At 42.0% G+C, this 24,386-nt stretch overlaps 1 protein-coding gene across 1 annotated transcript in view; it reads left to right on the top strand.

Annotated features, from left to right (window-relative positions):
* LOC102112919 (AGBL carboxypeptidase 4) overlaps positions 1–24,386 on the top strand; it is an 878,734-nt gene that overhangs the window by 687,673 nt on the left and 166,675 nt on the right. Inside the window, exon 8 of the mRNA XM_014250851.2 lies at positions 9,560–9,674. Within this exon, the coding sequence (XP_014106326.2) occupies positions 9,560–9,674 (115 nt within the window). The remainder of the gene's footprint in view (positions 1–9,559; positions 9,675–24,386) is intronic.

Raw genomic sequence — 24,386 nt, 5'->3', positions numbered from 1 at the left:
GCTCTGATCAAGTGTTCAAGCAGCTGCCACAAACACCCAAGCTTCAATCTAGTGGGATTTTATTTTGTTCTGTGCATTTTCCTGAAGTCTGAAAAGATGCACAATCCAGTTCAATGGCATCAAAATGAGTCCTGAGGCCATAAGTTGCCACATCCAAAAAATAAGAGAAAGGGTCAAACTGTTTGGTTCCTTGGGGTTTCCAGCTGTTAAACTGCCAAAGCATCAGAGCAAGTCTTAAGGCATGTTTGAAGAGTTTTATCAGAACAAGACTACATGAATAAGACCTAGGCCATCTTTTGTAAGATCACCTGTGTGGTCTCATTATCTACTCTAATCTGTTTAGCAATGTTATTTTTTTAATTTTTTTTTTGGCTTTGCAGACAGGATGAGACTTTGGGTAGAATAAAGTATCTAGAGAATTTTAAAGTAGGAACTAGACTTGTCCTTGCAAAATGCTTAATTGTCTTTTATTTTTTTTGTCTGACAATTTTAACAGGCAAAATTAAATGCCACTTTTTACCCTCTCTGGGAAATCCTGTGAGGTTCTGAGAACCAGCTATAGTTTGTGGAACCCTTTGTGTGCTCCTTTCTGTGCTTACTTGTTTGGAAGAAAAGAAAACCACAGAAGTGAGAGTCCCAGGGCAGCAATTCTGAACTGACCAGCAATGCTGGCTGTCTCTGTCACCAAAAGTTTTTCCATCTTGACCACTACAGGGCTGATTTTCAAAATGTGCTTATCTTTAGGGAAGAGTGGGGATGGACTGTCAGTGGCACAGATCTCACTGGTGACAGCTGAGTAAGAGCAGAAAAGTTTCAGAATTTTACTCAACACCTAGAATTTTGTGGCCACTTGCCATGTTTCCAGCTCCAGTCGGCTCCAATGAGCTTTCATGAGTTTGTTTGGAAAATCCATCTGCTGGTTTTGGCCCCAGCAATGCCAGTTTTGCTGCCCTGCAAATCTGGCCATTGCTATCTCAAGTTGAACACACTAAGACAGCAGACTCTGGGAGCAACTTGCCAAAAATCAGCAGTGCTAGAGACTAAGATCAGGCATTCTGGCTCCTGGTCCCACATCCCAGTCACTGGGAATGCCAACTTTAATTATGTTTTACTGGCAATGTATATCTATATCTTTTCAGCACTGAATTGGGATGCTGTGCTCCAGCCAAGCACCAGCAGCCGCGTATCCTTCAAAGCAGATGTGAATCTTTTTATGAGGAAAGAGCAACAGCTCATAAAAATACATAGGAAATCCCAAACACTCATCACTTAGCAACTTTCTACACTGAACTGATTGTACTTCTAGACTGCTGATTTGTGACTGACTATTCCAGTCACATCCATTTCCCTGTGTACTCTCCCTGTTTGAAATGCATCTGGAGTGTCAGGGTCTGGAACTCTTTGGTGTTCTGAGGCCTTGTTTGCATGGTCTAAATGTAGAAGTCTCTCAAAAATAGTAGGATAGTGGACATGAAAGGCTGTGGTGTAAATGTACCTCCTCTACGTGGAATATCCATAATAAATTTAAAGGTTTCCATCCAAGTCAGTTCTGTCTAATCAGCAGACACATTAAAATGGGAGAAAATATCTGCCTCGTGGTATCATATGGTCCATTTTCTTACCCAGGAGTCCCAGAATGTTTTACTATTGCACAGTTTTCCCAAATCTACATTGAAGTTGCAGTCTTAACAGATGTCAAATGTCATTTGAGGCTGTGATGGCAGAAATGTCTCCTGTATCCTTACAAGGGTGCGTGCAGGATTTTTATTGCTATATAATTCTGGAAAGCAATTGAAATGTTTGGGTACCAGAGTGGTCAGAGCCATTTCATCACAGAGCTGTGCTGCAGCAGCACAGCAGGCACTCACTGTCCCCACACCCTGTGGTTGCTGAGCTGTTTGGAGAGGGCTGTCACACACTTGTGGCCCTCCACCAGAGACTTCAGCCCCCTCAGTCAGAGCATTACACCCAAAAGAAGATACCTGGGAAGCCTGGAGGGGTGGAGGTGTTGGCTGGCATGCCCTGACTCAGGTCAGCAAATGACAGAGAAGTTTCTCTCTCATGCTGACAGAGCCCAAATGCGAGGTTCCTGACTGCTGTTCCCACTGCTCCATGTGGATTTGCGTTCCAGCCACACCAAATTCCAGATTAATTATTTGTGAAACCCTGGGCTAACTGGAGGAGGGAGGGAGGGAATGGTCAGGAGCGATGGGTTTTTTTTAAATCTTCTTTAAATCAGTTACTGCCTGTGCTTACCATGCACATTATAACTGGGGAAAATCCACAGTGCCTTTCTGTGCCATTTGAAGTATTTGTTGCCAGTCATTCTCAATTCCTTTGCATGCAGCCCCTCCAGCAGAAGCATGGTTTTCTCTGGAGCTGACATTAGCAGTCTTCCACTAGGCTGGCAAAATGCAGTGAGCATTGTGTTCCCTGGGAGACTGGCTGTTTTCCATTTATTTCACTGCTCTGGAAACAGGCCTAGCTGTAATGGCCTAACATATCTTAAAACAGGAGAATTACTAATTCAAGTCAGTGAGCATATTTTCATTTTAAAAGAGTAACAAATTAAATAAACTCCCTGCATTTTGCATTTGAGACCTCACTGTTTCATCTGCTGTAATCTAATTCACCCATTCATTTCCTGCACATTCATTTTATCCCATTATTTGAGATTTCCTTTGCTTTTAATCCTGTGTTTTGAAGAGACCAAGAGTTACAGCAGAGAATAGATGAGAGACTAAACAGTAAATAAAAGAACAAACATGCTGTAATGTGGCTTGATGTGTTTCTAATCAATCTGCTTATTGCAGCTGGATCCTTAGTTAGGTGTGCAACTTTTCTGTCTCAGGTTGATTAGAACTTCTTTAAAAATAGGTGAAGTGGGGCTCTGGGCACAGCTCACCAGGTACTAACTGTTGGTTTGGTTTTTAGGCTGGTTTTTGGTGTTTTTTTTTCTTACAATAGCAGTGTAAAAATGGTTTCAGGTTTAAAAAACCAGCTGAAATTATTATGAGGACCTACATACTATTTTTGGGGTGCTTCTAACCAACCCAACTCATGCAACAAGATTGTACATAGCACTGAAATATTTACCTGTCTAGCTGGGGACAAATTGCTGTGTGATCAAAAGGTTTGATACTCCAAGATAATTAATCTGCCTTTCTGTTCCCTTTAGAAATAATGTAAACAAATGTCCTTCCTAGAGTGGTCTCAGCTGCCTCAGTTGGCTCTGATGTGTTTTGTCACAGGCAATTTTTTAGTTGTTGTTTCCCTTGAGACCTTCCTGTCCACAGGAACCCCTGGGGAAAATCGTTCACTTCTCTGCATTTTCAAAAAAAACTTGATTGTTTTTCATCATGTGCCACCCGCAGGCCTGTGCAGGTCCCCTCTGAGCCTTTCCTGGGGGAAGTGTAAATGAAGTCTGGACATCAGCAGAGGAAGCAGGAGAAGAGCCTGACCTGAAAAGTGGGGTCTGATGGATGCTCACTCAGGTTTTGTCCTCCCTCTGAGAGCCAGCACTCGATTGCCTTGCACCAGGGTGTGCTGAGGATGGGGCTCATGGAAAACAAACTCTGCTCTGGAGCTTCCCATTCTCCACTGCAGAACCTTCTGAGAGAGAGGCATATGCATGCAGAAATACACCTGGGCGTTTGGAAACTGGTGACATAATCCAGACATCAAGTTTTCCTTCATCTAACACCGTAAGCAGGTGCCTGGTTTTTGTTTTGCACTGCTTCTTCACCAGTCATATTAGCTCTTATAATTTTGATGAAATAAACCTTGGCTTTGCCATGGATTCCAAAGGCACCTTTGGAAAAATAAAGCAACTTACTAATAAAGCATTCAAAATCTATAGATTCTTTCTGGACTGATGTTAACATCACCCTTCTTCACCCCTTCCCCTGCCCAAGAAACTTGTTTCTAAAAGACTGTGAAATACTGCAAACAAAACACACTGGAGTTTCTCAATCTGTTTTTCCACATTAGGAGGAGGAGCAGAACTGTAAGAAGGGGCAGAGTCAGCATCTGTGATGATCCTGTGCATATGGACCCCTCTGAGATGATCTTTTGTAGGAATAATTTTGGTGACAGCATGATGTTAGATCCTGTCAGTAACCTCACTATGAGTCAGCTCTGCTCGTTTATCACCCTTCACATGCTTTTATATTTGTTCTTGCTGTTGTGCTGAATATTGAAGCACTTCAGACCAAGGCATTTCTGGACCATTTCAGCCTGTTGGGCTCGGCTGGGGGCTGCACTGAAGGAGCAGATGTGTGTTCTCTGGAGCCCACTCTGGCACAGCATTGCTGTGACCTGTGCTGGGCAGGCTTCCGTGGGGCTCTGACACCTTTTCCACCATGCTGGGGTGGAGAACAGGGTCCATCTGTCTTTTTCATGTTTTCTTTTGTTGTTTTGGGTGACTTTTTTTTTTTTTTCCTGCAGTCCCATGAGACAGGGCAAAGGCTGAACAGATGAGGGCCCTGTTGCTGAAGGAGAAACACTTCTCAGGCAAATGGTGGCACAGTGATGGCTTGCTGTCATTTATTCTGTGTACTGTACTTGTTTTTTTGGAGAGAGAATATTGTAACTATTGAAACTTAGCCATTGACACCTGCTTTTTTTTTTTTTTTATTTCACTATCACATTAAAATAAACCTCTCCAAAAAGCCCAACCCCATATTTTTTCTTTCTTACTCTCCACTGAAACATAACTATAATGTCATTCACATTGGATTTAGTCTCCTTTAACAGTACATTTCAATAGTTTCATATGAGCATGAGCATTTGGGACTCTACATTTTATTTTCCAGTGAATAGATCCCATGGCTGTTAGAGCCCAATTGTCACATTCTCTTTAACCTGCAGGCTGTGCTGAGCTGATGGAGGATACCAGCAGCTACTCAGCATTAGGAGATGGGTCTGAAAACATAAATCACTTCTTTCTTGGCATGTAGTAGATACAGTGCAGGGTATGTTTGCATTAGCAGTTGCCATATTGCATTAGGATCTGTGCTGATTAGATTTTCACTAATAGGAGCAGGGCAAATGTATTATATAGTTGCACAATTAAATATATTGTCAGACTGAGGGTGAAAGGATGGAGTAATTGAAAAAGCAGGGGATAAGGCTGGTTTTTCTTTGGAAGAAGCAAATGGAGAGGTCGTGTTAGAGCCAGCAGGAAGTTTAAACAGAGTTTAGGGAGGTTGGTTGAGGAAATATCTTGACAGAACAGTGGAAATGACATGTTATGGAAGAGTGAATGATTAACTTGCTTGAGAAGAAGCAGCAGATAATTTGAGCTGGATTGGGCTGGGCAGAAATATGCCACAGCACCTAACATTGGAGAAGATGTGAGGTGCTGAGCTGCAAAAGGCAAGAGAAATTTGAAAAAGCGCATTCAGCCTTGAGAAAAAATAAATGATAAGGAAATGACTCAGAGTAGAAGGGGTTTGGTCCAGATTTAGTGCAGTTCCAGTGAAACTGGGTTTACCAAGAAATCAGTTTTTTTAACAGTCTGACATTTCTAAGTCAATGTGGCTGTGTCTCTAATACTTGCATTTGTGAGAATTGTTTTCCCTTTTCCTTGTTTTCAATTCTTTCTTCCCTTTCACTTGCAACTATGAAAAGCTCCTTGAAGACTTTGGTGGATTTTTAGTCAACTATGAATAAGCTTCTTCTTGTGTCATGGCTGAATGCTGATTTCTGAGCTGTTCTGGTTCCAGGCAGCATCCATAATTGCACATTATTATTTGGAATATAAAGATTTTAATTGCTTTCCAGAAAGCTTGAGAGGAAAATAATCCATATTGTTTTCCTTCTTCTAATTGGACAACTTTTCCACACTGTAATGTGTCTCAGTAGGCCCATTCCATCACATTCTCTATTTCATTTTGAAGTCTCTTGAAGAGTTAATACTTTGTTATTTGGCTAATTTCCTTGATCTCCAGCCACAGAGGTTTGTGTTTTTAAATAATGCTTGTCTTATTTTTCATAGCTGATGTGACTGATTCAGATTGGATTATTTCCTTTGACCCAAACTGGGGCTACAGTTCGAAGATCCAACCAATCTGTGGGCAGCCCTTTTTTTTCTTTAATAGCAGACTAATTGGCAGACCAATTAATCTGCTCATCTGTGAAAAGAAAATTTATGGCAATAAGTAGTTCTATTTCCAGAAGTCATTCTCTAAAGTAACATTACAGTGGCCTTGTTTACTTCATGCCCTGCAACACGATCCAGTGCTTCAACAGTAGCACAGGTCAATTAGTGGACAATTTAAGCAATTATTAGCCACTAACAAGGGTGACTGGCATCATTACCCTTCCTGTTTACCAGCAAACTGTTATTTTAATACAAAGATCAACAAATAAATTAGGGCATCTGTTGTATTGCCATGTCTGCCTTGAAGTAAATGATATTAAATGGGCTTTGGTCGCTGCCAAATTCTGAACCCCGGCCTAATGAGATACACTGATATGTCTCTTGCTGATTACAGAAGCTGTAAAATTTAGTTTGTATTGATTTATTAACAGGAGGACCAAGTTCTTGGCAAAGGTATTTTTTTTAATAGTATGATATCTGTCTTTTTATTTTAAACATTATTGATCCAGACCATTTCAGGCAGTCCAAAACTATTGGGTTCCTCTGAAAGACAAAGCTATTTCCTAGCTGTATTGATTATTTGGATACTTACAATAATTTTAGGGTGAGGTTTGCATATGTAAATGCATGCTTTTGTCTCATGCTTTTCCCATGCTCCTTAGAACTGCCTCTACTTCCAGGTTAGAATTCTGAGAGTTATTTTTAACTCTTCCTTGGTGTTTTCACGATGGGGAAAGGCTTCTTCAGGCTTAACTGACTGCCTGCTAAGTAAGAAAATCAAGTAAATCTCCTTTTGATGGGTAACTTAGCCCAAGTAGATTGGGGTGCCTGGGGAAACGCTGGTCACGTCTGACACCTCGCCCTGGGTGCCCAGGGCCAGGCTCCTTCAGTCGGCTGCAGGAGTGAATCAGGCACAGCAGAGCCTCACCCACTGCATGTTTATGTGCAGCCTTCCACACCATTGCATGCTCTTTCTCAGGGAATAGCAATTGCCTGCTGAAGCTGAAAACTGCAGCTTCCAGTTGCCAAGATGCTCCTGCCAAGCTCTGTGAGCGAGGCTGCATCGGTAACAGGGGCAAAATGAGCAGAACCTGGACAAGGCTCTTCATTGGCACAGTGACAGCCACAGCACAGCCCTGAGAGCTGGGGCTCTTGTGTGTCCTCCTGAAAGAAAGCAGTCCTGTCACCCCTGGGGTGTTGACAGTGCTCCCTGCTGCCTGGGGAGCTGTGGCATGTTCCTGCCTGGTGCGCTGCCAAGACCTTTGGGGAGGCAATGATCCACACCATGCACTATTTGTGCTGGTTTTGTTTCAGCCTGGAAGGTCTTATCCAAATTAGGATAAAACTTGTTCTGGACACACTGATTTCTGAGCAGTTAACTCCTCCAAGTGTTATAGAAAACACAAACTGATGTGATGTTTGAGTCTAGTTGAGTCGAGTTGCAAGCTCTTCTAAACTAAAACCGGCACAGAGTCTTGAGAAACCACGGGCTAAGTGAGGGGTTGTTTCCCTTTAAGTGATTTTGAGCCCTCCAGGTGTGAGTACTGTGGATTATGTTTCAGACACTGCCAGGAAACAGTCAGAGCAGCAGTTTAACATAGCTAAGCTTTTCGTGTTTGCATACAGTTAGGAAATCTGGTTGTTCAGGATCCAACTGTGTCCCTGTCATTCCTCCGTGTTCTTGCTGTTGGATAATGAACAAAAGTCACAACACCAGCCAAAAAGCAGATCGATGTTCGGTTTCCTTCATCTAGAGGAGGTAATTGCAGGAACATTTCCTGAGCAATATAATTATGTATATGCTAATTTGCCTCAGAAATTCAGGTTTAGTTTCTTCTCAGGTGGAAGACCTGGTTACAGAAAGTTCTTCTCTCCTCTGCAGGATTAGTCACTGAGACATGAAAAAATTGCTGATGTTTAGAGTCAACTACACCTTGATCATCTCAGACATTTCAGAAGCCTCATTTTTCTCCATGTGCCTCAGAAAATTATAATTTATTCCAACAGCAGCCAAGGCTCAGATTTTCTGCTATTTGAAATACAAAGTGGGCCTTAAGAAATTAGCTAAATGAAGGAGTTGTGCAGAATGTGAGATTTTGGTCTCATCATTAATGCATGTTTCAGCCAAGCTGTAAACAAGTGCATTTAACCTAGCACAAACTTGAGGTTTAGGGGTTTTTTTTAATACTTTGGTTGAATCACAAAAAATCAGGTCTGAAATCAGCTAGTTAGTCCAGGCCATCCCTTCTATCCTGAATTGTTGCTTGTTGTAGCTATTCCCTAAGGCTTTACCCTGTCCAGTGTTAAATGTTTCTGATGATAGGATTCCACTCTTACCCTGGAGAGACAATTCCACACTCTAATAGAGCTCACCATTACTGAAATTTTACTGATGAGCAGCCTTAATTTTTCTCAGCTTAATTTTATCCTGTTACTAGACCGTAGTGATTGATTTATTCTGGGGAAATTCAGTAAATGGTTCCTGCTTCACAGGATGGACCTTACAATAAATAGCAAATTGTCATGACCTATCTGTGGGTGTCCTGAGATTACACAGGAACTCAATTTATCTCAACATTAATTCCCTGGAAGCTATTTCTGTCAGGACCAACTCAGTGGAGGGATGAGCAGTGAATTGAGCTGCCAGATTCCTGTCTCCTGCCCCAGCAGCAGCCCTGGGCTGAGGCAATGCTCAGTGGCTCCCCGAGCACGGGGCCAAGAACAGGAGCTCCTGCAGGCTCTGGTGCTGTGATGTGCCCAAAGGAAGGGCATTTAGGATCTGCTTCCCCATCACTTGTCTGGGCTCCACATTAAAGGAGCTGATGAGGTGCAGTTACTCCTGGTTTCTGTGAGTGTAAAAGAAGTGAGGAATATGCCGTATAAATTCCAGTCCACCACTGGCACAGCATTCCTGTGCCCAGTGCACATATTAGGCAACCCTCCCATTTTTTGTGAGGCATTTTACACCTCTTTATATATGCAGATGATCTGAAATCTGTGTTCATATGTCACAGGTAGGTCTGGGTGTATGCTGAAATGAATTTGAGATGGCTCAACTCAACAAATTCCCACTCACAAGGTGAGCTGCAGGCTGGGTGTGAGGGGTGTCTTCATTTCTCCTCTTAGGAGCAGAAAGGTTTTGTTACTGTGGCTCAGCTGATGAGCATTAACTTCTCCCTCTGTGGAAACTCGACAGTGGCTGGCAATGCAGCTGTGAGGGACTTGCATTATGAGGACAGATTAAGGGATTTCTCCTTGAAGTTCTTGGAGTTTTAAGCAGGTGGCAGGTGCTACGTGAGTGCAAGTGGCTTGTTCTGTTGGAAGCTGAAGCAGTGCCAGGAACCAGGAGGAATCATCATTCTGATCTTTTATGTGTGAAATTTCAGGTAGATATCTGGAACTCATTGATGTCATAGATCCCTTTCTTCAAACTCCTTTTTAATTTTTTTTTCCCAGGTATAATTGATTTCCTCGTCAGCCACCATCCAATTGCAAAAGTACTGAGAGACCACCTGGTCTTCAAGATTGCTCCCATGCTCAATCCTGATGGAGTTTACCTAGGAAATTATAGGTATGGTGTGGGGAATGAATCTGGGTATTGCTATACTTGCCTTGCACTGTTTTGTCATTGAATCTTATATGGCTTGTTTCAATTCATTCCTCTTAAACTGGAGATTCTCACGTGGATTCAAACGTACTTCCTGAAATTCCCACCTAGGAAAGGGGCAAATAGCAAATTTGTTTTCTTCAGGAGGTAGAGAATAACTCTCCAAGACAGCAGGGTATCTGCTCTGCAAGCCTCCTCTAGGTGTGGGAGTTAATGTCAGCTTAGAGTTAGACCTTAGCTGTGTTTTATAAATGCACTCATTATGCTGCTCATCAGCCTCTATGTAAATGTGTCAGTCAATCACAGCTCCCTTAAACTACCCAGATCATCCATTAAAGTCACAGATTTCACTCTGTTATTGTACTGTAATAGATAGGGATACATGGAATGGAATAATCATTCCACCCTATGCTAATTTTGCTCCATTTTAGTGTTTGAATTACTACTTTACCACCTCCTCTGCTGAGATCGTATTCAGATAATCTTTTGTTTTCCCTAAAATTGTTTTCTCTTAATGCATTTATTTACAAAATAAATGTGCTGCTGGAGGTGATAATGAAAAGCAGTTGATTAGTTGATGATTTGTTTGTGGGGGCAATTACATATACCACACAGTTCTCTGGAGAAGCCCCTGAGAAATAAAATATACTGCATGTGGTTTTGCTTACAGTGCAACACTAAATAACACAATTCACTTTGTGGCCAGGCTACCTGGAGCTTTGATCTAATTAGGTATTGCTAAGCGGAATAAGGCTGGGTTGTTGTATGGGTGAGGAGACCACTGAGGAAGAAGACAGAAGGTGCAGAAAATGGGGCTGCTGGCAGTTCTTTGTTGAGGAAACAGCCTCAAGTTGTGCCAGGAGGGTTTTAGATTAAGTATTAGCAAAAAAATCTTCACTGGATGGGTGGTCAGGCATTGGAACAGGCTGCCCAAGGCAGTGGTGGAATCACTGTCCCTGGAAGTGATAAAAAACTTGTGTGGATGTGGTGCTTAGGGAGATGGTTTAGCAGTGCTGGGTTAATGGCTGGGCTCAGTGGTTTTAGAGGTCTTTTCCATCATTCATGATTCTGTGATCTGTGCTCCTTACCCCTCCTTTTCTTTGCTCATTGCTAAACTGAAGCAGCAGGGAGTTGTGGGGGTGATTTAAACCACAGTTCTGTGTGTTCTGAGTGAAGCTTCTGAGAACAGGTGGTGTCCTTCCAGCTGCAGTGATCCTCACTCAGCTGGTGGCAAATCCCAAATCAGACTGCAGTGGTGACATCTGACAGCACCAGGGATTTACCAGAATCTGTCACCACACAGGAATAAAGCCCCCAAATGGCTCTAGAATCTGCTACTACATCACTTTCCTTTCTTCCAGGTGCCTTGCACATAAGCAAACTCCAGTTGCAATTAAGCAGGTTTTGTTTTCCCCATAAGGTCACTTGCACTGTAGGGTTTTTTCCCCTGTGCTGTTATTTATAGTTTTTGAGAGACATGCAGCTTTTTATAGGCATTCATATGGCTCAGAACTTGAAGAGCCTTTTGGGAACCCAAAGGTAGTGAGAAAGAGAATGCGAATTAATTTGGAATTGCTGAGCTTGATGGTGTACTCTTGGTTTAACTTTCCATGATATGCATGATTTTCAACCCTCCTGAACTAAAGAGAATTTAAATGAGCTAGTTGAAAAAACATTTGATTTTCTTGCAATTTTTCACTGTATTTACAAATGGCCTAATGTAACTAATAACTTAAAAACGAGGATAATAAGCAAAATGCTACCTATTATCTTGAGAAGAATATTAAAAAGCCTAGTAATGTGCCAGCATTGCAGTTAACTAGTGCTGAGTGAATAATTTACAGCAAACACCTTATTTCCTTCTCATTCAAAAATCCACAAGCACATCACAATTTATTTACTTGAATTTACTGCATGCATTTCTAGAAAAATCTCTAAGGATCACTTGCTTGTATTTGAAAATTTAACTCTGAGGCTTCTCAGTGATTGGCTAGATAAGTCTGCTTCATCTCTTATGGTCTTTGCTCAGACTAGCACATAAATAGGACTTTCAGAAGTCTTCCACGTAGTGGGGTCTAACACAGATCTATTGGCTGGGGATAACCCCCTGCTTTTGCAAACAGGGGTGCCACATGCAGCAAGAGCAGCTTTAGGCATTTGAACCTCTTCCTGTTATCTCCCTCTTTCTCAAAGCAGCAGCTGGTGACTATTTCTTTGGTTCATTGAAGGTTCACACTCAGAGCTATGCAAGCTAAGATAATGAAATGGGTAATTAAACCTCATGCTTGAGTTTGTAAATTGATCTCCTGCCAGTGTGAGGGAGGTTTTTCTTTTACCCCACCAGTGCACAGCCTTGTACAACTGGCAAAGCGTTCTGCTGGATGCACTTGGCTGTCCCCTGGAATGCCAGGCATGGGGGGCACCACTGAGAGCCTGAGTGTGTCAGCAGCTCTTGGAGGAGGGATGGGGTGGACTTGTTCTCCTGGCATCAGGACAGGAACCAGCCACTCACTAAGCCAGGGGGATACGGTCACAGCTGGCTGCTGAAATTTTCTTCATTGCCACTTTTGGGGATGCAGGACTGACTGAGGATGTGAGTCCTGTGCTCTCCTCTAAAATCCTCCCTCCTTTGTTGTTGTGAACCGAGGTTTGGGAGTTTAAGCCAAATCTGCAACGATGCCACCAAGAATTGCCCGTTTTTCACAAGCTGCTGCTCATTCTCAAGAGAGCAGACAAAATGGGTTGTGACTCTTGACTTGGATGAGGTGAAATTTTCATCACCAGCAACAACTGAGTTTAGTACTGCCACTGTAAAGCACAGATTCATCTGTGAGGAAAGATATTTTTATGTTGCATGTATACTCAGGTGGCTCTAAAAGAAATGGCCATGGAAAAGAATGTCAGAGCTCCGTGTATCAGGACGCGTGGAAATGGGATGCAAAACTTTACTGATTTATTCAAGTTTATGCAAGAGTTTAAGAATTTGTAGACCTATACAATTAGAAAAGACAAAGGTGCCTTTTGGGATGTACAGGGGCAATTAAGCAGCTCCTTTAATTCAGAATGTTTGGAAAGTCTATATACAATTTGAACAAAAAAGTTTTTGTGGTTTTGTTTTGGTTTTGGGTTTTTTTAACTGTCTTTTTAGTGGAAATAAAACACCCTCCAATTCCTTTTCTTGCTGCATAATTATACCCAGCTCCTCCTGAAACACAGAATAATGATAGGTACCTGCTGTTCACTATGGCCAAGGGTGTAGAGTCCTTCTCAAAACAGGAAGACAGTCTTCTCCCTTTTCTTGAAGTTTTTAAAGCCTGGCAATGCACTTCTAAGTGTAACTGGCTTTGCAGTTACAGTGTTGTATAGATGATGTTGTGCTGCATGGGCTTGTTAATTAAACTGTCCAGAATTATGCCATTCATTGACCCAACTAAAACATAGAGAGCCTTCATCATAATTTTGCCTCATTTCTAGCTGGCAACTTGTCCTCAGCTCTCACCTGAATAGAAAGACCCCTTTTGCTGGTGGTAGTGCACTTGATCTTTAGCTTTAGTATAAAAGAACGTGGCACACAAATAAAAATATTTGTGAGTTTCTCTATAACACTAATCTCACCCTCTCTGATGGATTAAACTGTGAAACAGCTTTAGGAAATAAAGGAAAGCTAGTGCAGTGAAGAGAGGTTTCTCGACTTTTCTCCCTCTGTTTGCAGCACAGCATTATCATATTGCCATCCCCAGGGAGGAGGGGGTAGACTAAGGGGAGAAAAAAAAGTGTTCTTGATTTAAAAGTCTTGCATCCCCAGGCTTGGCCTGAACTTTCCTTTATCGAGAGCTTGTTCTTAAGCTGGCATTCTGCAGCTGAATGCTGAAATGTGTCCCTGCAGGCGAGATGACTGTACCACACTATCTTAGATTAGTTCCAATTTGTCAGCCTCACCTTTCAGAGGCTAAATCCTACCCTGGCACCTAAAGGGATGTGTTGCTTAGTCTGGGAAGCTCTTCACTGAGGTATCCCAGAAATGCCATGACAAGGCAGATGAAATATCCTGACCGTTCTCCAAAGGCTCTGTGAGTGTCCCCATTCCTTGGATTTTTTGTGTTCCTTCTCTGGGGGAGCTGTGACAGCACCAGCCTTCGGTAAATTAAAGCCATTAATTAGCTGAAAGGTTCTGAAGTTCCACCACTGCTGTGTCCTTCTATCCCTGTTGTAGGGCTGCAAGAATTTGTGTGAATGGGGAGGAGAGGGCACACACCCATTCCAGCCCTTTCTCATTTCACTGTCAGCGACAATATTTTTTAACTCAACACAGTCCTTACCTCTGGCTTGTGTAAAGGGTTAACAAATTCATTTGTTGGGCAGAAAGGAGGCCAGGCTGTAGAGCTAAATTCACCATAGACAGTGTCAGTGTCCATATGAAAGTTGTGTTGGGATTTCATGTTTTGAGCAAAGGGTACATTTTTGTCTCAGAAATCTAGTTTTGTAAAGACTTAAATACTTTGTAGAAGGGAGTAGAATTTAGCAAACTGTTTCATGTGGAAGAAAGGGAAGGTTTGAGAAACATTTTAAATTATTCATACTAGCATTTTATAAAGGACAATCTTCTTTCATTTTTGTTTGTTAATGGCACAATTTGTTTAAAAACTGACCTTTTCCAAACATTCCTTTTGAAAGATTTAAAATACAATCAGAAAACTAGGTTTTGGATCAGGTTAACTATTTCAGATTTATCCCAAACATGTTTTTCTGGACTTTATTTCTATGACTCTAGAAATAGTAAAAAAGTCATATTCAAGTGTAATTCATAAGGTTTTTTTTAACAGTAAAGGCACATATGGACTTCATCCAAGTTGTTTTACTATTTATGTCTCTTTTGGGGGGACTGGATATGTCAGGTGGTTCTTACTATCACTGATTCAGTTGTAAGACAGTTCCACACGTGCAGACTATCATTTGTTTGTCTCTTCATTATTTTTCACCTATTTTTCTATCAGAGGTTTCTTTTTTTCCCCTTAACTTCATTTAATATATGTGAAATTCATGCATTCCCTTAAATTGAAAAACAGAGTATCCATCTCAGATGACAAGATGAAGCTCTTAATGGAGTTTATTTTTCCTAATTAGGTGTTTGTCATTGTGTATTCTATATAGCAACGTATAAGTAAACAATCGTGGACCTTTTGAATAAATTTATTGGTTTTATTTATGTTACTGGGCATAAAAAATCTATAATTACCAGGTACAGCAGCAATATAACTGGTATTTAATGACAATTACTTTTTGTTACCATAGAAATGAGTCCAAAGCAGTTACCTATAATTTCTCATTTCCAAACCTCACACATGTTGTATTGCAGTATTACCATAGAAATTGCCTATTAGTCATCATAAAATAAGCAGTTACCCAGAAGATATCAGGATAGTGTGAAATTTCTCATCTTACTCAAAACTTGCAGCACACAGTGCTCCTTGTCTTCCTTTAGTGGGATTTTTGCCTGAATGACAAGAAATGTTCTTTGTACTTTAACCCAAGGGAAGGAGGGATTTGGCTGAGAGAGGATTGTACACTACAAACACACTGAATCAGGAAAAGTGTGCTCCCTCCTCTGAAAACATAGAACTGTTTCTCATTTTTGAAAAATAGGGATTTCTCAAGCCCCTGAAATGGAGGTTTAGTCCTTGTGGTGCATTTCCTATTTATATTTTGTCCAACCCAGCTGTGACCAAAGCAGTGGCAGCACGCCTTGGGGAGGTCTGGGAGCCCATCCATGTGTGCCAGACCCCCCAGTCCCAGGATCCAGCAAAGCAGCCATGGGGCAGGATGCTTCCTGCACTTCTCCTCAGCAGCCCCTCTTAAACCTTCTTATTTTTAATTTAGATTGCATGTTATTGTGGCCAGTGAGTGGCTCTCTGAGCCCGCCTAGATCACATCTGGTATCAGCTGGGAATGGCCATTTCCATCTATCCCCTTCTCCCAGGAGGCTGCAGGAGAGGCGTGGCAGAAGTTTTCTCCTCCCCCAGCTCTTGCTTGGCCTTGAGGATGGGTCAGGAATCTTTTCTTCTGTCCTCCTCTCACATCCAGCATGTCCCAGCTGATGCTTTGTGCCAGGTTGGGGTTCTGGGAAGGAAATTCAGGGCTGGATCCACGGCTGTGACCTGGGTGTGCTCTGGGCAGCAGCAGTGGAGAAGCCCAGGGAGCAGCAGAGTTCTCTCTGGCTCTTACCTCCACCTGGCATTGCCATTCCTTTCCTAGCTGGAAATCTGCTCTCCACCGTGGCTTTTACTACCCAGAGAGTGCTGTCACCACAAGACAGCTACAGAGGTTGCTGCTTTGCTCACCATTACTTAAAAAAATCTCCCTTGTTAAAAAAAAAAAAAAGTTGTCAGCCTTTATCTTAAAACAAATACTAGGTTTGCAAAAGGGTTCCTATCTGCTGCCGTCGAAATGCTCTTTATATTGATGTGGTAACTGCTCATTTAAACCATATTACAGCTCCTGAGTATTTTTCAGTTGCTATTGATGTGACAAATTCTCTCGCACAGAGGACTGCACCAATCAATAGAGCTAGTATATGTGCTTTAACAACAAAGCCACATGCCTTGGGGTTCCAGTTGAATCTGAACGTTTTAGTAGCATTAAATAAAACTATATTTATTTTGCTTTTGGTGCAAGGAAAAAAAAAAATCCCAACCTAATTTAATACAACTTGTTGGAAAGGTTTGAAGGCAGCATTATGGGCCATTTCCACATGTGATGAATACCTAACTAGTGTCAGAGCTGCTATTTTGTTTTTGTAAGCGAATTCTTCTCTTTTAGTTAGATTGATCTGGAACTACAGAGTAGCCTTTTATTTTTAGACGAGCGGGGAGAGAAGTCATAACAAGAAATACTGAAATCATAGCTTTTTTAATAGCTGCCACTATTCCACTGAGAATGAGACATGATGTCCTTAAAGAGACAGGGCTATTTATTTTCCATTTAAATAGCACCATTTGTGATTATTACCTTTGAGCCATTATGCAGAGAATAGGCACCCAGCTCATGAATCCCAGCCAAGTGAATCAAAGTTTTGTGCCTAAGTGCCATTTATGGCACATTTCTGTAAGCTGCTGTAGGAGCCTATTCTTGACCTTCACTGACTTTATTTCTTTTGTATATCTTTATCTTCCAGAATGAACTTGTAATTAACATGGGTGTTAAAGTCATCTTGGTTGAAATATTTGTTTCCCTGTTCTCTTCTGAATAGCTGATCTTAGGTCTGAATAATCCCATCTGGGTTTCTTAGATTTACTTTCAGTTAAGTAACTAAACATATTTGGCTTTCTTCTCTTTTTTAATTTCCTCTATAAATCTGGCTTATATCTCTGGTGGTTGGAGCTCTTAGTTCTGTTCATAGCAGCAAACAAAGGACCAAATTCTCCAGTGATTTCTTCTTTGCTTTTGTGTTTTATTTGGGGTTTTATTATTATTTTTAAAATTTTACTAATGACTTAGTAAACTCCTGCCAGCGTGCTGTGGATCTTTGTTTTGGTTTACCCTTGAGAGAGGGGAGTGTCAGTGCAGTGACAAAGGGCAGGAGAAATGTCCTTTGGGTGCTTCTCCCAAGAGGAGATGGTCTGTGATAAGGTGTAGGTGTCATCACTGGGGACAATCCCCATTCCAGTTCCTGTTTGTCTCCTCCCTTCCCCCAAACAAGATTTGTGGTGCTCCTGCTTTTTTTTCTGAAAAAAAAACAACAAACACCTTTTGGTTTTTTTTTTTCCTGAAGGTCTGGTTCAGGGAGGTGCCCAGAAGTGGCACTTGCAATGAGCACAGTCACTCAGGAGCTTGTGTTGTTTCTCTCTGGGCTTTCTTCCTCTCCTGCCCTTGCTCTTGTTTGGTTTTCCCTCTCTAACACAATTATTGGCCCAAAACAAAGGTGTGGCTCCTTGCAGAAGGCAAGAGCAGCTGGGGAGCTCAGTGGGAGCTGTGCTGACTTTTTTGCCTTGCCAGCAGCATCATGGAGTTCTCAGCACACCTGGGAGCAAATATCAGACCCTGAAACATTGGTGAGGTTGAGCTCCATTCCAGCCCTCCGTTCTCCTCTCCTGGTAAAAAAGATCTGCATCCATCCCTGAGGATGCCCACACACCTGAGGCTATAAACAGGGATTCAAGCTGTCCTTGTGCTCTAGTTATTGAGCTGGATTGTTCCCTAAGCCGACTCCTGCATTCTACCCCATCTTCAGGAGTTACTTTGGAAGAGATTTCTCTGTCCTGACTCCTGGTGAGGAGCACAGAGTCACTGCAGTACTTGGCAGTACTTCCTGAATTCCTGGAGAAGGCTCCAGGGAGACATTATTGCTGCCTTTCAATACTTCAGGAGGGCTTATAAAAAGACAGGGACAGGCTTTTTAGCAGAGCCTGTAGCAACAAAACAAAACAACTGCTAATGGTTTTAAAATAAAGGAAAGTAGATTCAGATTAGATATAATGAAAAAAAATTTTAGGATGAGGGTGGTGAAACACAGGCACATGTTGCTTGAAGGGGCAGTAAAAGCCTCATCTGTGAAAACCTTCAAGGCCAGGTTGGACAGGGCTCTGAGCAACCTGATCATGTTAAAGATCTCCCTGCTCCTTGCAGGGCAGTTGGACTGGGTGGCCTTTAAAGGTCCCTTCCAACCTGAACTATTCTGTGATTCTGTGACTTCAGCTGGTGCATGGAGCAGAACCAGGCTAATTCTGTGTTTTAGCTTTACAGCTTACACTCCAGTGCTTGTTTGTGCCAGCAGGGATTGTCTCTGCAACAATTAAGTGAAAAATGGAAACTGCAAGTCAAGAGCGGGAATTTTTTCCTTAACTCTAGAAATTACCAATTAGAGGTCAAATTCTTCCTTCATGAGAGCACCTACTGCTCCTTCTGGGTGAGCAGCCTAAAGAGAAACAGTGAGGAAGGTGTTTTGCCTCTTTTCTGTGAACATAAGGCCCAGCTTGTGATTAGTATCCCAGTTTCAGACTCTTCCATCCCAAGCAGCATCTCAGAATCTTTTCCACTATTTTCTCCCTTTGACTCTTCCATTTCAGCAACATCTGTTCACCTACACAGGGTACCAGGGCAGGCAGTAGAGGGATTAACTTTTCCTGCAGACTTTTCTGGACAGATATCCTGGAATTTTTTGAAGTTGTGCCCATTTACACGAGATCACCAGCAACTACTGATCACTCCCATTATCTCTGCAAGAGACTCTTTTCTTGTAGTCATAATTATGTATAATATAATAATATAGTTATAATGCTATACAAGGGAGGGGTCCTAATACTCTAAATCTAAATTCAGAAAGAATTTATCAACTGGCAATAGAAAAGTCCAGTCTTCCTATTCCAGCTGCTGCTGTGTGGGTGGGGAGGGGAAAATACCATCCAAGTTATTAGGAAAACAATAGCAGCCTAAGGGAATGTTTGTTTAGGTTCCACTTTTATTGTTTTCTTTTCCTGGGTGACAGCTGTTCTTTTATTTTTTTTATTTTTAAAATTGCAGCACTTAAAATGATGGCAGCTTGCTGTTTAATTTATAATATTGGTCCTAAGGGCAGTGTCATGTAACGTCAAAACAATCCTGAGACAAAGCTAAGTAATAAGTATTCGTTATCTAAACCAATATTGTATTAATAAAACAAGATTAAAGAATTTGAGGGTGTGCATCACTTCTGAGGAGTGTAAAGGCAGACACCTGCCCAAAGCTCCCACTTCTCATATCTTGGTCAGCACATTAACTCCCAGACACTGTAATCTCTTTGTGCCTTGTGAAGTGTCTCTAAGTGGTTCAGAGTTGTGATTTCTCGTTTTCTGTTTGCAGAAAAAACAATTTTTCTTGGCTTAATTCTGCTAGGGGAAGTGTCCCAAAAGAAACATGTTTAAATATTCAGTTTAAGGAGCTTGCAAGGCAATGAGCTCTTGAAAACTAGTCTTGGTGCTCACTTGAAAATTTAGGTTGTGGTTGTAAAGGAAACTTTATTTAGCTACTAGTACACAACCCTTTTCTGCTGAAGCACAGAGAGATGGGAGACTGCTGTTCCACAGCTGCTTTAAGCTCAGGAAAATGTGGTCTGGATACCCAGAGGGGCAGTTCATCTCTGTTTTCTCTCCTGGCTGTGCATCTCTGCAATCTCCTCTTTGCTAGGACTGGTGCTTGTGTGGCAGTGCTGCGAGCTAGAAAAATACTGATCCCACAGAAAACCAACCTGACAAAACAGTTCTCACTTGTCTCCCAGTGCTGCCAGAAGAGTGGGACCCAGATAGAAGAGAGGAATTAGCAGAGAGGAATCCCTTTTTCATGGCAGCTTGGGTGGGATGGACACAAAGCAATTCTGAATCCAAAGCATAAATTGTAGGTGTCTGTTGTGCAGTGATTCTGGGGATCTTGGAAATGAAAGACAGTGGCAGCCTGTGATTTCTTGGATGGATTTTGTTGTGTTCAAAAGCAACCATGCCTATATATATATAAAATCCTATTTTTTAGGATTATTATTTCCTAAAAGCAGCAAACAATTATTTATACTATTTGATAGTAAATTGGATGACTTGACATGTCTATTTAAAAATAACGGGGGTTTTTTGGTGTCAGAAGCTGTAAAGGAGCTGTTTCCATGCAGCTGCTATACCCCACTATGTACCCATGGTGAAAAACTGCCCACAAAACCCTTTTCTCTCTGCTCCCTGTAAATACAGAAGCCATGATAGCGGTGCTGACACGGCAGAGGGAGCAATTAATCTCACAGCAGATTATTTCTCTGCTGCACTTTGCGCCAGGCAGAGGGGGAGTGTCAGGGTAGGCTGGGAGGAGGGAGATGGGCCAGCTGATGGCTTTGCCTGGTTGGTGCCCAGGAGCTGGAGGAGAGCTCTCTGCCAGCATGGAGGAGTTGGGATCACAGAGGGGATGTGGGATTTCTGGACAGGCAGTCTCTGGCCACAAAAGCATTGGTTGTCTCTGCCTGTGTGAGTGGGACAGGGATTGTGCCTCCTTGCCCCCTCCCAGGCTGGGAAGGTTGGGCATTACTGGAGGTGAGCTCCTCGGAGGAGAGCAGGCATGATCTAGGGCTGCACACATCATAAACCTGCTGCCTCGTGTGCTGCCTGTGCCTGGAATGCTAATGCTGCCTCTGCCTCTCCTTCCTGCCACAGCCACGGAGCCCAAGTGCTGGAGAGATTAGACAGCGATAATGGGTGGGGAAGGGGAGTTTTGTCTGTCTCTTTAACCAAAACAGGGAATAGCTGCATTCCTAACAACACTGGAATGCTGCTGTGGAGGGTGGGGATGGGTTTAGCTGCCCCCTCCCTTTATCACTGCCATTCAGACATCCAAATGATGGCAAAAGGACTGGAGTTTCCCAACATCCAATTCAGCATTTATCCTGGGACTCTGCCAGCTCTGTTGGGAGCTTGGAAAAGCCTGACCTCTCTAAGGTGCCTCTACATCATGGCCAGGGAAAGAAGAGGAGGCAGGGATCTTGCCTGTAGTTCTCCAAGCAACAGCTGAGTGAAAGAATGTGTTTTTCCTGTTTACAAGACCAATCTCTACTCATAGAGTAGGCTGAGCCGTGATTTGATTCTCTGCAAAGCAATGAGTGAGGTGCACCATGGAAGGGCTTAGAGTAAGGCTGTACCTTTGGGACTCCCAAGAACTGGGAGAAGGATGTCACAGAAGTGGCCAAAGCCTCTCAGACTGGTTGTATTTCATATCATTAATAACAAATGTTGTACATTAGCTTGAATAGAAACAGTTCAGCAAGGCAGCCTGGATGTTGAGGTGGTCAATAAAGCACTGTGCTGACCAGAAGCCACAATCCCGTCCTGCCAGCTGCTACACGAGTATATCATAAATGACCCTCACTTTCCCAAAGTGCTTCCAGAGCTAAAAGAGTGTGTCACAGCAGGGGGATGAGGCAATCAAGAAAGCTGCTATGGCAGAGGAAGACAGAGCACTAAATATAATAGGGTGAATAGTGGTGGGTTTTTTCCTCTTTTAGGTTTTCTTTTCCCCTCACTGGTTGCTGGAAGGGAACACAATAGCAAACTATACAATCAGGCTGAATTACCTTCATATATCAACTGAGAGTAGGACTACTCTAGATTTGGTGAACCCAGGGACAAAATACATTTGAAAAGAATGGTTGACCCAAAAGGTGTGTTTCTTCAGAACAGATTACTTTTAGACGTTCTCCTCTTCTTTACTTCTTGGGCAAAACTGTGGAGCTCTACTCAGCTCCCAGTTCAATCATCAAGCACATTCCAGCAGCAGGATTGCTTTTATCCTGCTGCAGCTGAGCAGTATAATGGTTCTACCCATTGTTTTACATCTGGATTAAATTGTCGTTCTGTGCATCTGGAGGTAGGTTTGTTCAGGGGGTTTTGAAAATCCACAGATGTTCCAGGCCCAGCCAATCTTTTGGCAGTGCTTGCTAGTGAGGAAGCTGCACAGTGAGAATATATATCCCATGCAAGCACTCCCAGCAAGTTTTGTACCCCAGCAGTTGTCCTTGGATCTTCTGCCTGCTCTTCCAAGTCTGAAAAGAATCAATTAACAAAGTGCCTGTCAGCCTCTTTTCTGCTGTGCCTTTGCTAATCTTCTTCACATTTTCAGCTGGGAAAAATCTTTGTTTTTAATTCTTCCAGTAGGATTTACTTTTGCTCCCGCTCTTGATCTGCAGGGAGAGCTGATGCTAGCATGGATTTGTTCTTGACATCTCCATCTTGCTGATGCTGTGCTAACTTGTGTAGGAGAGCGGCAGGCCAGGAGCAGGAGGAGATAACGCTGTTATCAGTGTGGGTGTGAGGCTAGTGCAATCCTGGCAGACAGTTCTTTCTCCTTACATTGGTCACCTTTTCAATTTCAGATCTGATCTGCTAAAGTTTTGTCATTCTCATTCTAGTTTCTGTTAATGAAATGCATTTAACTGTCAGCTCTTGTTAACAGTAACAACACAGCTGAGGATTCATAAATTCCCACGGAAGTCAAATAACTGCTACCTTAGAAGAACTGAGTCTAGAAGTGAGGGGGTTTTGTTTGGATTTTTTTTTAAATCTTTAAGCTGGAGAAGGAGACAACCACAGCTGACTTGATCAGACAAGCAAAATATTTTGAACAACCAATCTACCTCAGACCTTTATTTCTGATTGATGCATGCAAAAATACTCTGTTTCTTAGAATCCTGGGGGGGTTAGTTCATTCCATCATTCAGTTTTCCTGTGCATTTCCTGGATCTATCTCAAATAATTACTTATTACCCAAAATGTTCAGAAATTCAGCTTTCCAAGGGCCAGTTAGACAAGTGCAATGATGTGTAAACAGTTGTGCTCGACACAGGTTTGACCTGTTCTAAAGATCATTGAGAAGAGTTTTGGAAAAACTGTTCTATGACAAGGCAGTCCTGGAGCTTAGCTTGTTACCTTTAGCAGAGAGCAGGCAAGGGAATGAATGATCTGGGGGGACACATTGGTCTGTGATCTGAGCATATACATCAGGAACATAAGCATGGGTAACAGGAAGGGAAATTTTCCCTATAACAGGCGAAGGCATGACTGAGCTGAATGTCATGGCACAGCTTCTCAAGAAAGTAAGATTCAAGTCTTTAAGGGGACATGGTGTGCTTTCCCTGATGGGCTGTTTTTGTTTGAAATAAAAATATTTTCTTAAAATATCTGTTTGGGGTTTTGTTTGTTGTCTTGCTACTTTTTATTGGATTTGGGTTTTTTTTGGTGGGGTGGTTCATTTTTTTGTGAGTGAGAATGGCTTTAAAAAGAAGGTCTTTGTGTATGAATGGTAGAGCAGCAAAGATGACCACAGTAACCTCTTTCTGGATTGAAAATATGAGTTTCAAACTATTGTGTAGTGCTCATAGTTTTCTTTCTGCAATAACCCCACATACCAAATTATTTCTTGGTCTATCTTGGAGTGAAAGGATTGTTTGACTGGAAAATTTGGACATAGTGCATATAAACTAAGTCATTCCATCTAATTGGAGTATTCTTCGAGTTCTGGAGAGAATATCTTCCTTTCAAATGACAAATTCCATTAGAATCAATGGAAGCTGGAGGCTTTTTCTTTCAACTGTGCAATGCAGAGGGGGTTTGTGGTTTGGTATCATGTAAGCTTAATAGGGTAAGGAAGAAACATCACAAAATAAAATGTTGTACTTACTCAGAAAATCCATTTAACTTTGCTGATGCCTCCCTGAACACTTGACTTAAGCAGAAGCTGTTGGGCTGAAGCTGTGTAAGCCCTATAGTTGTTCAAGGTCTGCAGAAGCAGGAGAAAAGTCAGCTTTGAGCATTTGACCATTGCTGGTATGAGCAGAAATAATTTGTACCTGCCTGTTCCTTGAGGACAAGCTCATTATAAATATGGTGCTTTATTTAAGGTCAAACACAAAAATAAGATTTAAAAAAAAAAAAAAAATTATTATAAAGATACAATCTCTAGCCTGTAAAATAAAAGGCTGATACATGGAATTTGGAACAATTATTTAAGTTGGATAGAGGCCATGACTGAGTGCTGTTGTGAACAGAGAAAAGAATGTGGCTACATCCTTAATAATGGGTCTCTCAGATAGTCCACATCCTTTTTTTCTGGTCTTGGAAACAATAAAGTATTTTCCTATGTCTGAGGGCATAAATTTTATTAAACTGTCAGCTCTTAAAT

The sequence above is a fragment of the Pseudopodoces humilis genome, chromosome 10 (assembly GCF_049639895.1).
Source record: "Pseudopodoces humilis isolate 2021_Gansu_Grassland_sample_001 chromosome 10, ASM4963989v1, whole genome shotgun sequence".
Classification (NCBI taxonomy): domain Eukaryota; kingdom Metazoa; phylum Chordata; class Aves; order Passeriformes; family Paridae; genus Pseudopodoces; species Pseudopodoces humilis.
This window is presented reverse-complemented; position numbering and strand designations above follow the sequence as displayed.